This window comes from Athene noctua, chromosome 1 (assembly GCF_965140245.1).
Source record: "Athene noctua chromosome 1, bAthNoc1.hap1.1, whole genome shotgun sequence".
Taxonomy (NCBI): domain Eukaryota; kingdom Metazoa; phylum Chordata; class Aves; order Strigiformes; family Strigidae; genus Athene; species Athene noctua.
This window is the reverse complement of record NC_134037.1, coordinates 28,543,139-28,559,155: the sequence shown is the minus strand read 5'-3', so window position 1 is coordinate 28,559,155 and position 16,017 is coordinate 28,543,139. Positions and strand designations below refer to the sequence as shown.

The 16,017-nt window shown below is 37.2% G+C and overlaps 2 protein-coding genes across 2 annotated transcripts in view; one reads left to right on the top strand and one right to left on the bottom strand.

The window, feature by feature from the left end:
* Positions 1–16,017, top strand: part of HMGCLL1 (3-hydroxy-3-methylglutaryl-CoA lyase like 1) — a 138,101-nt gene that overhangs the window by 92,961 nt on the left and 29,123 nt on the right. The window lies entirely within an intron of this gene.
* The window catches only part of GFRAL (GDNF family receptor alpha like), a 28,501-nt gene that overhangs the window by 1,180 nt on the left and 11,304 nt on the right, over positions 1–16,017 (bottom strand). The window contains exons 4-8 of the mRNA XM_074922445.1: positions 14,190–14,636; positions 13,403–13,459; positions 12,448–12,775; positions 10,079–10,338; positions 6,183–6,281 (exon numbers count right to left, since the gene is read on the bottom strand). Coding sequence (XP_074778546.1) covers positions 6,183–6,281; positions 10,079–10,338; positions 12,448–12,775; positions 13,403–13,459; positions 14,190–14,636 — 1,191 coding nt within the window. The remainder of the gene's footprint in view (positions 1–6,182; positions 6,282–10,078; positions 10,339–12,447; positions 12,776–13,402; positions 13,460–14,189; positions 14,637–16,017) is intronic.

Below are 16,017 nucleotides of genomic sequence, written 5' to 3'. Positions count from 1 at the left end.
TGGAATGCATATACATGCAAGCCAAATTAGCAATCAATTTTGACATCAGTAATTAAAAGAAGGAAAAAGACTAGATGGTATGCCGATGGTAGGAATAACTCTTCCTTCACCAAGTGGTGCAAAGTCATTTCAGACTCCTTTTAGTAAATACCAGTTCCAGTAGCACTGCATATGTGTAGCATTACCCTTTGTTCAAATCCAGGGGAACTGCAAAGCTTGTTACTCTGATTTGTGTTTTGGAGTATTTTTCCCATTGATTTTAAGGTGTTAATTTTATTCTGTGTATCAGAGGAGACCTGGCTCTTATTTACTTGCTAGACATTTTTTCCTTTTTCACATACGGCCATAATTACAGAGTGCAGCAATACTTGATCTAGAATCAAATTAATGTAAATTGGGATCTAACACTGCTTCTGGGCTCTGTGCCCATGGAGTTTCTTATTTCTCTTAGGCTTCTCACCAAGAAGTCATTTAGGTGGCTTATGTGCTAAATTCCAACTCTTGAAAAACTGGGAGTTGTTTCAACTTGTGTTTTCCAAATGAGAAGAAACTTAGTTTTCCTGGAGGATTTAATCCATCAGTTTTGATCAAATAGTCTGAAGGAAAAGTTTCACTTGAGAATGTAACATAGGCACTGAACATGGGATGGAGATGTTGGATGACAAGAAGACTCAAATCCAGAGCTGCAAGTACAAAACATGAGACCTTTCTGTTGCTTTCTTGTTGCACAGATTCTGTCATGTTTATACAATTAAGTAAGTATTATTTATACAGAAACTCAAATGCAGAGTGGAAAAATATGGCCTTAGCTGTTCCCAAGGTGCTCTACCTTATGTAGTCAGTGAAATACTGAAGAAGAGATGGAGTGTGAGTCCCATCACCAGGCCACTTACCTGACTGTGAGAAGGCCGAATTTTTGTCTCTGAATCAGTTAACAGTTATTCTATATTGTGAGTATTTGTGTGTTTGTGCATATGGACACACAGACCCTATATGAGACATTTCTGTGTACACTACATAAATGTAACAAATGTAGTGTATAGTGTAATACAAACACAGAAGGTATGCGTACTGGAGCAGCTCCAGTAAGATAGGACTGAATATATATATTCTACCACACGACAAGCAGTGGGCAAGAGCTGAGCAGAGGGTTGGACCTGCCTGGTTTATATTATCCCTTTTTCTCAAAAAAGCTTTCAAAAAAATCAAGTTTTCCAATAAAAGAAGAATTAAAGCAGTGATAGAACCATCACAAGTTGCACAGAGAGAACATACCACTTAATGCAGCAAGCTACTGAAAAATATTTAATATGGTGAATTTTTGAAGGAAGAAAGGCAAGGTCTATTTTAGTCTTGGTGCAGGACTGCTAACATCATACACTAAATAGTAGATCAGCAGTTGGCCCTCCTCTCAAGTTGCAGCATTTCTTTAAGATGATAAGTTTAAAGAAAATTATAAATTTTAGTCTTTTTTGCAATGTCTGAATTTTAATTGTACACTCAGACATTTTTTAAAACTTTCTACAACTGCAGGAGCAGTTGTAGGGGCAAAAGTTTCCAAGTTGTTTGAAGTAAAAAGTGAGATTCACACATATTTAAGGCAAATGGTTTTTTTTTTAAGTACATCACTTGCCACAAGACTAGGAAAATTATTAGGAGTCATGGATGGTTAAGAACAGGCTCATACCATTTCACCAAAGCATTATAATATTTTTCTTCAAAAACTTGGGGGAAAAAAAGTTTCATTTTGATAAAACACTCTGAAATGATCAAATTAAATAAAAAAGTTCTATTTTTTGGTCAAAAGCTTATAAAATGTTATGGTTCTGGTGAAGTGATTGCAGGTAAAATATGTTGATTTTAACATTTTCAGTTCTATGGGGAACACAAGAAAGATGTTAATGATGAGATCATTCTAGAAGCCATATATTTTCTCCTGCCTCTTGGGAAGTAAGGGAATTTGAAAGGCTAGGAGAGGCCACAGTTTTGTGGCTGAAGAGCTAATTCTTCATTTTATGTATTCTTTCTAGTTTAACCACTTGAATGTGCTTATTCATCTTCCCTGAAAAATATTGTTGGGTTGTGTGTTTCTCAATAGGCTCTCTGCTCTTTAAAAATCCAAAGGAATATTTTATATATATTTTCACTATTAATCTACATCCAGTCCATTCCTGAAATGTGAAAGAGTGCTAGGGAAGTTAAGAAATATAGATAGGAAATTTTGGCTCTATTCATCCCATATCTCATCTGGGAAAACTACCAGAACCCACTTTTAAATTCCTGTATGTCATAACAGGCTGTATTTTCCCATTTTTATCTCTGTATGTGTAATATTGATCCTCCGAACACGAACTAAATAACGACTTAAGGCTTAAAAACCAGTGCCCTAAACAAACAATAGAAACACTGACTGAAATTAGATGCATTTGTAGTTATGGATCAGTAAACAACCTTAGCTCTCACCCTGTGTGCCCATTCACAGTTCAGTGTAGAGCAGACAGATCAATCACAGCATTAGAAATATGATTTAAAGTCAGAATATTTTCCTGTTCTTAGCAGAAATGGTAAAAAATGTAGTGTACATAACATGCCTATGTCATTACTCTTCTAAGAAACCACTGTCCATATTTCAATACTTCTTTTCAACTGACTGGTGTACAGAAGGCAAATCTGATTTGGGCTCTCTGACTAGATGGGTACGAATATCTTGCATGTACCATGGAGAACAAAAGGCACATGCAGTGTCTCAACATTTATAATAGGAGGTGGCTAAAATATGAGATGTTTCCAGCTCGGTCCTGCAGACAGTGAGTAAACACAAGTGGGGAGCAGTCATTTCTATTACAAGGGAATTTCCATTTACATTGCAAGGGATTGCAAGGCTGCGAGGCACTGGGAGGGCTGCTGTGTCCCATGAAGGTGGCCTGTAATCACGAGAAGCTTGTGGACCCTCTCACCTCGGGGCCTGTGGCAGGGCCACCGCGGCTGCTTGACGCATGTCTTGCCATTCCCAGGCTGCGCTGCAAACCTCGGGGACACGACTGCGGCTCCAGGTACCACTGAAGCACTACCTGGGGCCGTCTATACAGACACACGGATGTTTCCAGTGATGATGTTCAGTAGAGGACGGCTGCAGGCTCAGCAGCTGGAACAATTAGTGGGATTACACTCTTGTGTAAATCCACCTGCTTATGTATACCTAGTGAAATGGCTGTGAATATTCATTGGACAGATTAATTCCGGCTGGTGCTCAGAGGTTTCTTGGCTACTTGTCACAGCCTCTCTTCTGCGCTTATAAAACAGTCAGATTGACAATGTTTCATACTTTACAAATTAAAGTTGCTGGAACTGAACTAATCTTAGTTCCCACAGCAGCTGGTATAATTATAGATAAACCCTGCTAATTACTGGCAAAACTCCTCAGTAGGAAATATGTGATAACTCTACAATTTAAGACAAAATGAGATTAATGTCAACAGTTTTGGGTCAAGCCCAATTTTACTGTATCTCACAAGAACAGGATAAGAGTTCTGTATTTCTACCTTTCTCTTCTAGCCAAAAAAATACTTCAGCTCCAAAGCTCTATGCTGATGAAAGTAAATGCTTATCTTCACATACAAATAATTTTTCAAATTAAAGTGTGGGAAGCAATCTTAAATTATGTGGATCTGTAAAATCATGGAGATAATTTGCATAAGATAAAGTCAAAACCAGGCTCAAAGTGCATAGCTAGGTAGGCAATAATAACTTTTTTCAAGTTTGGAGAATTTTTGTTTGATTTATCACTTTTTGATGTGGTTTCCAAAATGACATAAAATTCTGGACCCATCTAAGTTGACAGCGAAAGTCTCATTAACTTTTATATCGTTAGGACTCTGCCCATATCACATCTTAACAGGGTTGTATGAGCTCACAGACAACTGGGTTGGCCTGTAAGGGTATGTCAATGAGTGTAAATCCAGTCAGGATTTTTAAACGATCCTGTTACCACACCAAAAGCTGGAATACTATTCTTCCAGCTGAACAGGCTTATATATATTTGCAAATATATATGAATATGTATATATGTTTAGATTTATTATTTATTATGAAAGACTTATTTTATTAAAACCGATCTTGCCCAATAGAATGATTTGCAATGCTATTGAAAAGAATGGAGAAATCTTACTGTTTTTTGAACAGTAAGTGGGTTTTTTTAATTATAAAATCAAGAAACAATTGAAGAAATACTGAGTTTCTTCTGAGTATGTTCATCTGTAGACAGTCATTAGTTTGGACTGGTGAAAGACATCCTTCTATCTTTCAATTACAACCTGAGTAAAGGATTCTTCTGAGACTTTGATGTAGGGACATTGGCAAATTCTATCTCCTGTTTTCCAAGCAGAAAATAGCCAAGAAGCAAATACCTTCAGATATCTTCACACACACAAAAGGCCATATTTGACAACGTAACTGTTTTGCCTCTGCACCCTGGGATTCTTGGGATTTGATTTCAGTAAAGATAAATATTTTGTAAAGATGATAACTCCCTTTGCAGCCTGAGTAATGCACATTTACTAGCATATGAATCTAGGATACTGTGTTAGATTTTTGGCAGTGGGATTTATGAAACAATTTTCAATATGGTTTTTATCATCAGGTAGATATCCTGAATCAGATTCTTTTCCTTGACCTGGCTCCCTATGAGACATTTATGAGCTTAGAGAGTTCCCAGCTAGTGTGGGAATGACAGCTCCAATAGAAGGAATATTTTATTGTATGTTTTAGGCTGGTCAGCATTCTTTTTATTTTTCTCAGACTATCCAGAATTCTGTTAAGAGTTCAAGGACAGGTTTTTGGAAATTATTCAGACTTCAGTGGGAACAAAATTAACTGGGTGCAGGCTGCATTTTGCAAACATTTATCTGAATCTCTGAGGGAAAGGTCTGCAGTTAGAACTAGTCACAGGGGTGAAATATGTCTCATTTTAAGTTTTCTCACTTAAAGCAGGATTTCTTGCATTATAACTTGCATTATTTAACTACTAGAGTCTTGTTCCAGTTAGAGATTCAGGCTCTGCCTGTAGTTGGAAAAGAGAAGTCAACACTTCCAGGACACTGGAATGACAGTCTGAAAAGGTGGGATTAATCTTCCTCTGAGGGTCCCTGACTTTTTTCTCTGGCTACTCAGAGCACTTAGATGACATGCATGATTCTTAGGTAAGTAATTTTAATGCTAAAATTACAACTGAATGCTTGATTATTCACATACAGGTCTTAGGAATCCTATTCCCATTAATCTATTTTTATATTTTCCAGGTTGCCTACTTCAGCAATAGTTGAAGGATGGAGATAATAGAAACCCCATCATTTTGTAAGGCATGAAGAGCTTGAATTATCTTTTCACTGATAAAAGTATTCAGTAGGAAAAATTCTGGGAACTAATTCATAGTAATGTCTGGAGTATTGTAATCTGCCCCATGCAAGGTAGAACAAGTCATTCTCATTAGAGTCAGTATTTGTGCATTAATAGTGTTCTCACTCTGTAATTGGGTCATTCGAAAGGAAATATAAAGCTAATATTATTTCAACCATGAGAAAATTTGTGTATTAATTCAATATCCTTTAACTTTATGTCACTTAATTGCTACCGTAAATGCATGGAAATAAAACTAGATGCAGCTCTTCAACCCATGGGATATCATGATCTGCAATTACATGCCCTTCTGTTGCATGAGAAGGTAAAGTCTGATGGAGTGTAACCAGACGACTTACTGTGGCTTCCTCATTTTGTTGTTGTAACTGCTATGGCACAAAAAGTCGAGAAGTATCTGTGACATCAAATATGATAATTTGTATTAAACATTATGACTACTACTCTTTAACGACTGTACAGAGAGTCAGGCTCTGGTGAACCTAATAATTTAATTTTCCCCAATTATAATATAGTGATTGTGAGACACCTATTTCAAAACCACTTATCAGAGAAATTGGTTCAGTCTCATTATCTTTATTTTGTGGTTATATAAGCTAAGCTAACAGGTAGAGAGATTTTTCCACATTCTATTGAATGGGGGAGCAACAGGTAGAGCACACTTGCCTGAACCCACCCAAGGGACCCAACCTTTAGTCTTTCGTATCATACACAAGGGAAATCTCAAGAATACTCCTATTAAAATCATGGAGTGATTTGCCCAAACTCACCATTAATTGAAGAAGAATGAAGCTGTGCTCTGGAAAGCTTTTCTCCCGGTATTTTTGTATTTACCCAATGAAAAACTTTCTTCTTAATGGAAATTTGACCTGAATATTGGAAAGATAATATCCATTCAAAATATTACTTTAAAATAATTATTTAAGTGAATATTAATGTTTGGTGTTTTGATAAGAATCACAGAATTTGTAAAGGCAGCTATTTAAAAATATTGTTTACTGATATTCAGTGAACAAAGTGAATGAAAATTCTTCCTTTGGCATCTCAGTTATATGTCCCCTAATGTTTGTCTTACAGGGAATGAGTGTACTTTAAAGATGCTCTCTGCCTCAAAACAGCTTAAATTCTTTTTTCACAGAGACAATTTTAGAAATAGGCCCACCAAAAGTATTGGGCCCACCTGACCAATATAGAAGTGATGAGAAATAGGTAGCAGTTTGAAATAATTTCCAAAAGGCAAAGCTTATTCTCCAAATGAACTGCTAGACCTCAGCTTGTTCAGAAAAGCCTGTCCTCTTTGTGGGCATATCATTAATGCATTTGAAAATGCTTATCTTCTGCTGAAAGATGGGAAATTTTTATTCCTAAAGGAATGAAAACAATATGACAAGACTCAGGTTTGCAGCCTGGGATGTCATCTAAATAGCAATGGACTAAATCTTCTTGTAATGTAGTGTTTCTATGAGATCCAAAAGTACAACCTAGAGTTAAAATATTTTGGAAACTTAAGTTTTTATTTTCTGTCACGGGCATATTTGCTCATTCCTGTTTTGACACTGATCCTACATTGGCACTGATCCATGTTGCACTTCTGTCTCATATAGCAGTCAGTTACTCACAGTTCTTGCCTTTTGCTGAGTCCACAGCAAGCTTTAATCCTGTAAGCGCAGCCCTGAGAGAAAACATTTGTAGCAAGGCAGTGCCATACGAGAGTAGGAGGGTGTGATGGTGTAGACACCACTTGCAGGTCTGTTCATACCAGTTCTAGAGGCAAAGATCCCTTTTGCTAGCCCTGGGTATCTGCCTGTTTAGAAAGACTTCAGTGTTAAAAGTCATCACCACTGTAAGAGTGAAAGTTATCTGAAGTTCACAATCAGGCCAGATGAATAAGTTAGCAGAATGGGTTGGATGAGGTCTGCAACAGAGCGCTAACTCCACATCTCTGAACTGCCATGAAGGTGATGGCATTTAGCACAGCACCTTAGAATCAAACTCATAGTCATCTCTCTCTTCAGTTTAGCTGCATTACAACTAGATATCTAGAAAAAACAAAAGGAAGATTCACAAGACTGCAAATGTTCTATAGAGTAGGTGCCAATCCTTTACTTGGCTGGAGGTCCTGGATCCCCAAACTGTTCTTGTTTAACAACAGGAATTCGTTTCACCACAGGAGCAAGCAAGCTTCTGTTCTTCAATCCCAATTAGGTTAGGGAAGTTTCCATCACAAAAATAATTTTATCCTGAGACTGCTTCAGGGAATGGCAAAAGCTGATGAGCATTATTTAATTATTATGACATGAGCGTCATCTTTTTGCTTTATAGGTAAAGAATAACTAACAAAATGATATGATCACTCATTTGGACCTTTAGATGCAGCCATAAAGCAAACAAACAAATAATGCTCATCAGCAAAACATCACCAATGCTGTCTCAGATCTAACAGTGTTATGGTATTACTTTTCCAGGTGAGCTGGCAAATGATTTTAAAACTTTTCTGAGTCTGAATTTTAGTAGTGATTAACTAAGCTTAAAAGCAGTGTTTCAGCAACTTGATTTTAATTTCCGAGTAGACTTTGAGTGACAAGAAAAAAAATTACACTTTTATCAGTGGCAACATTTTGGCTACTAAAACTAAAAAATTATCTAATTCATTCAATGAAATGCATACATGCAATTAATAAATGTTTTTAGAAGACAGTCCATCAGATGGAACTATGAAATAGTAATTTCTTTTCATTGAAATCTTTAAATATAGTTACCTCTCCCAAGCTAGGTTGTGAATATATATAATTATGTATAGAAGGAGACTAGCATAGTGTATATGCACTAGTAAGTTGTGTATCCTGAGAGGATTTATGTAGCAAAATAGCTGGTGTGATAGAGCAGAGATTTTGAGAAGAGGGTACTTTGGTCTTTAATCTGGTCCATGGAATGGATGTCTGGACGTAGCTGGAGTGATGCAGAAGCAGCAGACGAACATTCAGGTTCAGTTAGGCTGCAGGACTCCAGGAACTACCCTGTGATGTGACCCACAGCACAATAAATGGGGAAAAATGGGGCGTTTGCTTTGAAGGCACACTCCAGATCCAGACTAAAACATGAATATTTGCTCCCATACTGCCATTCATTGCACTAACAATTCTCTCTTAAACAAAGACTTTGCAAGGACTTCTATGCTTTACTGGTTCTGAGAAAGTACACATATTTCATCTGAGTTAATCCCAGTGTTTTTACTGAAGGCCACATCCTGAAGCCTCCATTCACAGCAGCTTTTCTTTAAGAGGTCCCATTTAAATCATTCAAGTTATTTGCTGTGGAATGAAATCTGTCGCTGAATGCATGTAAGCTATACTAATATTAGACTCCAAGAAGAAAGAAAAAACCAACATAATGTATCATATTGCATAATGTATCATTACAGCATTGTTTAGCATCTTTGTTGGCAACATGGACAGTGGGATTGAGTGTACCCTCAGCAAGTTTGTTGGCAGCACCAAGCTGTGTGGTGCTGTTGACACTCTGGAAAGAAGGGATGCCATCCAGAGGGACCTGGACAGGCTTGAGAGCCCGTGCAAACCTTATGAAGTTTAACAAGGTCAAGTGCAAAGGCCTGCACATGGGTTGGGACAATCCCAAGGACAAATACAAGCTGGGTGATGAGTGGATTGAGAGCAGCCCTGTGGAGAAGGACTTGGGGGTATTGGTTGATGAAGCTCAATGTGACCCAACAATATGCAGCTCAACTGTAGTGTGGCCAAGAGAAGTGTGGCCAGCAGGTCAAGGGAGGTGATTCTCCCCCTCTACTCCACACTTGTGAGACCCCACCTGGAGTGCTGTGTTCAACTCTGGGTCCCCCAGCATAAGAAGGACATGGACCTGTTGGAGCGAGTCCAGAGAAGGGCCATGAAGATGATCAGGGGGCTGAAGCACCTCCCCTGTGAGGACAGGCTGAGAGAGTTGGGGCTGTTCAGACTGGAGAAGAGAAGGCTCTAGGGAGACCTTAAAGCAGCCTTCCAGTACTAAAGGGGGCTACAGGAAAGATGGGGAGGGACTGTTTATCAGGGGGTGTAGTGATAGAAGGGGTAATGGTTTTGAACTGAGAGTAGATTTAGATTAGATATAAGGAAGAAATTCTTCAACATGAGGGTGGTGAGGCACTGGACAGAGAAGCTGTGGCTGCCCCCTCCCTGGCAGTGTTCAAGGCCAGGTTGGACGGGGCTTTGAGCAACCTGATCTAGTGGAAGGTATCCGTGCATGGCAGCGGGGTTGAGACTAGATGATCTTTAAGGTCCCTTGTAACCCAAACCATTCTATGATTGTATGATACTAGTTGTAAAAATACTGTAGCAAAGTACAATATTAAGGCAATGATAGGAAGGCTTTGGGAATTTTCTAATCTGCATAATATTATACATCCCAGAAATTATTCTTTTGTTGTTATTCCAGCAAATTCATGTAATGAGACATGTAGTTGATCTTACTGATTTACTATTAATATAAAATATTTCCCCAAACCAGAGAAATGTTTTTAATTTGATTAAAAAATTTAAAGATACAAATCTTGCTGAAATCAGTGGTAGCAAAGATATAGTAAAGATTTGGGGTAAGTCAGCATTTGAATACTCTTTAAAACTAATTATTCTTTAAAGTACTGTGTGTTACTCACGTAACTCACTGAAGCAGGATTTGCTGTGAAGTATATGATGGAAGAGCTTGCACAAAGGTTGCTCCGCAGGAGGTAAATTCTGACAGGTACACTCCACGCGCAGCATTGTGCCCCAGTTGCTAATGTAGGCTGCTTTGCAATCCGCGTTTGCAGAACAGGGCATGTCACCCTTGATTAAGGTTTCAAGACAAGCTTCATCATCGTAGCATTTTTTTGTCACATGTCTCCAACACTTGGACCGAAAAGTTGTGTATTTTTTCCTGGCAGAAAAAAAAAAAAAAAAAGAAATATACAATGACAGTTTCAAAAATTTGTGATTTCACAAAAAGACATTTAAGGATCAGAATGAAAAGAGAGGGTATTTTCCAGGTACCACTTAAGCCCTAGAAATCACAATATTCTGTGATAGCTGTCCTAAATTCTGCTCTGATTTGCACCTAATTGGTTTGAGTGAAATCTGAAAAATTGTAATTTGAGGAAAAACTTGGTTTTACCAAAAAAGTTTTTGAGAAAAAGCAACTGCACTTTTAATCAGCAACTGCAGAGATTTTCTCAGGGTCCAGCAGAAATCAGTCTGAATACCAAGTCTCAGATCCTCAGAGAAAAAATGTGGATAGAGGAATTAGACTAGTCATCACAATGAAACCAAAACAGGAGGTGTTCTAGTGGATCAGTTTGTTGGCCAGTGTGACAGAAGAATTAATACTGAATTTATTTTACATAAAAAAATCTACATCCAACACCTCCTCCCGAACGCTAACAAAATGCAAAATGTCCAAGGCTCAGTAAAAATTAGAAGGACTTCAGCTGACCTTAAAGATTAATTGGTAGTGAAGGTAAGTTACAAGAATTAACTTGTTTCCCGGCTCAATAACTTCAAATTATTTCAGTTTATTTGCTCTTAGGATAGAATAAAATAGGCCTTTAATATACTATGTATGACAATAGAAAACATCTATTAAAAGTTAACTAAGAAATCTGTAAATATTAATTAGAAAGCAATTTACCACTTACATTAAATGTTAGGGGATGGTAAAGGTAAACTGTTGTATATTGTATATTAATATATTAAAACATTATTTCCTTACTCATAAAATTAGTTACTACTGATACTTGATATTGTGAGCTGCAACAAGCAAGTCACATGGAAAAACATGGACTGTTACAATACCAACTAGGACATTATTGTAAATCTTTTCATTACACAAGCAAAGGTTTCAAAGCAGATGCCACCTCTGTGCTAATGGAATTATTTTTATTCACCTCCTGATTTATAGATATGGCTAGCCATAATTCACAGACTAATTTTGCTAATTATATCCACTTATTGTCAGTGCCAGGAAACATTAATGTTCCCAAAATAATGAGTAATTCAGCAAGTCTCCATTATGATATTACATGTGTACACATGCACATGCACAGACAAACATTTGTAGGCCAATTCTTCTTGACATAAAAAGGGGCAATTCCCACTGACGTCAATCTGAATAGCCTGCACGGAACTGAAAGCATCTTTTGGCCTTCTGGTTTGTTGAAGGTTAATTTGAGTACAGCTTTCAGGTAAAATTCAAGTGTAATCCATAAGAGAACTCATGACTACACTGAAAACCAAAGTGAGCCAGCTGACCATGCACAAATGGTGGCATTTAAGTAGAAATATGAATATGGGCTAATCCTGTTGCGTATTTCCTAAAATAAACTCGAATCTGAAAACTGTGTTATTCTTGATGAGTTCGGTGGTCTGTGCATGTTTTAGGACTCTTTGTTGCTTTTTTTGTTGTTTTTTTTTTGTTTGTTTGTTTGTTTGTTTGGTTTTTTGGTTTTTTGTGTTTTTTTTTTTTTTTTTTTCCCCAAACATCAGTATGCCTGAGATGAAAAGAATATGATGAGAGTTTTCTGAATGGATGATTTTGTAGCCTTTGGGTACAAAGGGTCAGACTCTGAGGCAGAAGACGTAATTACTTTAACCAAACAAACTTCATCTGATCTGCTGCACAATTTGTGCAAACTGCTAGAGGGCAAAAGTGCAAGACTGGCAGGTGTTATCTGAAGAAAGTGGTAATGAAAATACTCAGTGGCATAGTTTGTCGAGGAGAAATAGCATTAAGAGTCATGAAAGAAGCATAAGCAAACCCCACACTAGATTCTAGACCTTGTTGAGAATTAACCTTTTCAGTTTATTTGTGGAATTACTCGTGGAATTACCACAGTTGATGCAGACATCTGTGAAGATGTCAAAAAAAAAAAAAGCAATAATATTCAGTAGATACAGTGCAGAAAAAAAAATTGCTAGAGATGAGATATATGGCATATATAAAAAAATCCTTATTCACAGGCACATTAGTAGGCAAAATCTTTCTTCTACTTACCTGCAAAATTCATTCTCTTCACACTTGTGGATTACACTCAAACATGATGGGGGTGGAACTGCAGTAACTGCACAGGGCTTGCCGTGGAGAAGTTCTTTGGCTCTGTGGCAGGATTCATCAGGCTGGATACAATCACAAAATGTCATCATTTGGGCAACTTCAAAAGGCATGTTTTGATAGAAGAACCTTATGGCTGCTTGACATTCTTCCATGTTGCATTTCTTATTTACTGAGCAAACCTTAAGGTACAGGGACAACTGTTTGTTACATACTTCATCTTCAACACACTCCTTGTTCATATCCAAACAGGTTCTGTTCTCTGTGTATGCTAAAAATAATAACAATTTTTAAAATGAAATCACAAGAAAATGTTTCTCAAGTGATGATTGGTAGACATTCTGCCTGCAACATTCCCATTAAAAAGAAGTTTGACTCCCCAACACTCTGGTCCAGCTCTGCAAGTTTCTGCCCCTGCCAGATAAATAAGGTAGAAGAAAGTGAAAAATGTCAACATGGACATTTTATCTGGTATGTGACAGATTCTGGAAGCTAGTGGCTAGTGGATACCTGAAACTGCTGAAATCACCAGCATGCAGTCTTATGCTAGGCTACATAATAAGTAATGGAGAAGAGCATATAAACAGCATTTCTGTGATTCTAAAGCCAGTTTAGGTTTTTGTAGACTATGCTATAAACCTTCCAAAAAGATCTAGGTATTTCTGACCCTAAAATGTTTATGGGATAAGATTTGCCTTTGTAAATTTAACAGGATTGGGATTGTTACCTGCTATTTTTGGATTCTTATCTACCTGATAGCTTAACTGAAAATATGTTGGATCTATTGGCTCTTTAGTAATTTAAATGGAAGGTATTAATTTAATCTTGAGCTACATTGAACGCTATCTGCAAACAGAGCTAAAACCAGTTATTAGAATTCATAAGTAAATTCAGTTACCTTGCTTGGAGAGGGCAGATAAGCTCCACTGTAATTTTGTTTCTGTACTAATATTATCTAGAAAATAGAAGATATGGATACAAGCATGAGTGATAAATCATGCCTTAGCTTAGTTTTTAAAGTATTGGCTGTGTTGCTGGCATAGTGCCAGTAGTAAAAATAAACAAGAATAAAACAAATTAGCTTGACAAAATAGTACCTGTCAGCTTGTTAACAAATTCCAAAATCACCGTTACATATATTCATAAGTTTTCGGGTGAAAGCACAGTTTATCAATGGCTGCTGATAACATTCTTCACATAATTACAGATCCTGTGAGCTCAAGAAGAGGTTTTAGAGCTGCTCAGCACAGTATAAAGTCAGATTTCTTGTGAATAAATAAAGGCCAGAGGCCTTAATGTGTTCATCAGTGCACCCTGTTTTCAAGCTCAACGAACTGTTTGCCATGATCTAAAGTCAAGGCAGGTGGACAATTCTTGCTATTAGAAAATTATTGTTATTGGTCTTATATTGTTTCTAGTTACAGTGTGATACTCGAAAGAACTGATTTGGATCAGGTTATATCAGATTAACACATTGAGAGACAATTGTATTTGCACTTAGGCTACAATTTTTCTATCACATTATTCATTTGCATCTAAATAAGGTTCTTACAACTATCCTGTTTCCACTGTTAAACTGCAAATGATTAAGAAAACTTTTTTTTTTTTTTTTTTTTTTTTTCCCCCAGGCTTGTGCACACTTCTGTTATGTATGAAAGCATTCAAACTGCTGGAATACCACTAACCTGTATCAGTGTCCTGATTTTCCTCATCATCAACATCATCATGATCATCATCATCATCACCATCATCATCATTTTCACTAGCTGCTGAAGCTTGGCTCTCTTGAGAGTATTGTAAACAAGGGTTGTTAAATATTCCCTTCCATATTTTAATGCATCTCATCTGAAGTGGCTCTGAGCACTTGCACTCTCCCAGCACTGTTTTTGTCAGTTCTTTCCAGGCTGACAAACACTCCTGGTTGACCATCGGGAGCCTGCATTTTGCTGCATCCACCTTGCATGCTCGCTGGAAGCTCTTATACACTAAAAAGCAGTAAAGGTCCTCTTCACAGAGTTGTTTTGAAATACTGCAGTCGTTCCCTAATTCTTCTGGGTGTCTTTGGTCTTTGGGGTTTCTGTGTTGCCTAAAACTCAGTTGAGTATCTGCTCTTGAGGCTGTTTCCAAATATTCTGTACAAACAGAATATACAGGTACAAACAGAGATATACATCAAATGGAAGATGGACCGTCATCACTGCTCAGATCAAAACAAACTCAGAAAAAGGATAATTGTCTTAATGTAAAAAAATGAATGAAGCCTAGTATAATTCTGAGCTGTATGTAAATACATAATAATTTCAGTCTTGCATGCTTACCTCATGCTTGCTATGTGCTGGTAGCTGTATAATACAGTCTACTTCAACAATTCAGCTGCAAACAGTAATACGAGAAACCCTCACTAAAATTACTGCATAAAGGAATTAATCTCACATAACTTTAACCACAATTTGGACATATAATGGATTATCATCTTAATTCAATGCATAATTTGTTAAGAGAGTATAGAAATTCCAGAATACATTTTATTTATTACCTAAAATAGTAATTTAGGTTAGATAGGGAGAATTAATCCTTAAAGCATTGACCGACACCATAAACTATCATCTGTAGGTAAAACCACTACACCATCTGAACTTTTTGCTATACTGGTGAGAAATGTAATCTCGATCAGCAAAAAATATAAAATTACTTCATTTTGCTAGAAGCAAAAACAACTGTTCCAATGACATCAACATCAAGTTTTAGATACCCACTTTTCTTGTTTGGGGCAAGGCGAAACAAGTCAGGATATTATTTCATCTGTAATAAAACCATATTTTCTACTATTATATGATGTACACTGATTGATGCCAGCAGGGAGTGATGGATCAATGCCAATACTTTGGGGCTCACTTTCCAGACTCTCCTTCACTGGCTGATTTTACCTTTCTTATGTCAGCTTTACTAATCATTACTCCAGGAGAAACTGGATTAGGAACTGCAAGGATTTTATGCACCAAGTAAATTCTCAATTATAGAAATAGGTGTTTTGAAGGGAAAACAGTTCTTGGATAATAAAAAATAAATTTAAAGGAGCTGGGCTTATTGATTACACTGGATTTTTAAAAAGGATGCACTTTATATATTTAGTACAGCTTTATGAAGGCAGTAACAGTGTTTCCCACCTCCGGTAGCCTCTCCTAGATGTAGTGAAGATGTTGCTGTAAAACAGGGTGACACAACTGCAGAGCTGTACATCCCCATTCACCCACACTCCCATTCACAAGGTGGCTGGGTTTGGCTCTCTGTACGTAACATAGATCCGGTGGTGCTCAAGCCTCCTTGTGCAACAAGTAGCCCTCAACACACATCTTATGTTCACTCTTGCATTTCACTGAATTGAGCAAGAGCTTTAAAAACCATTCGAGTTTCTCACATGCCTTCTATTGTTTTTTCATTTCATTTTAAAGCACATATGGCATTGCTTTCATACACATATTGGTGTGTGTATATCATAGAAAAGACAAACTA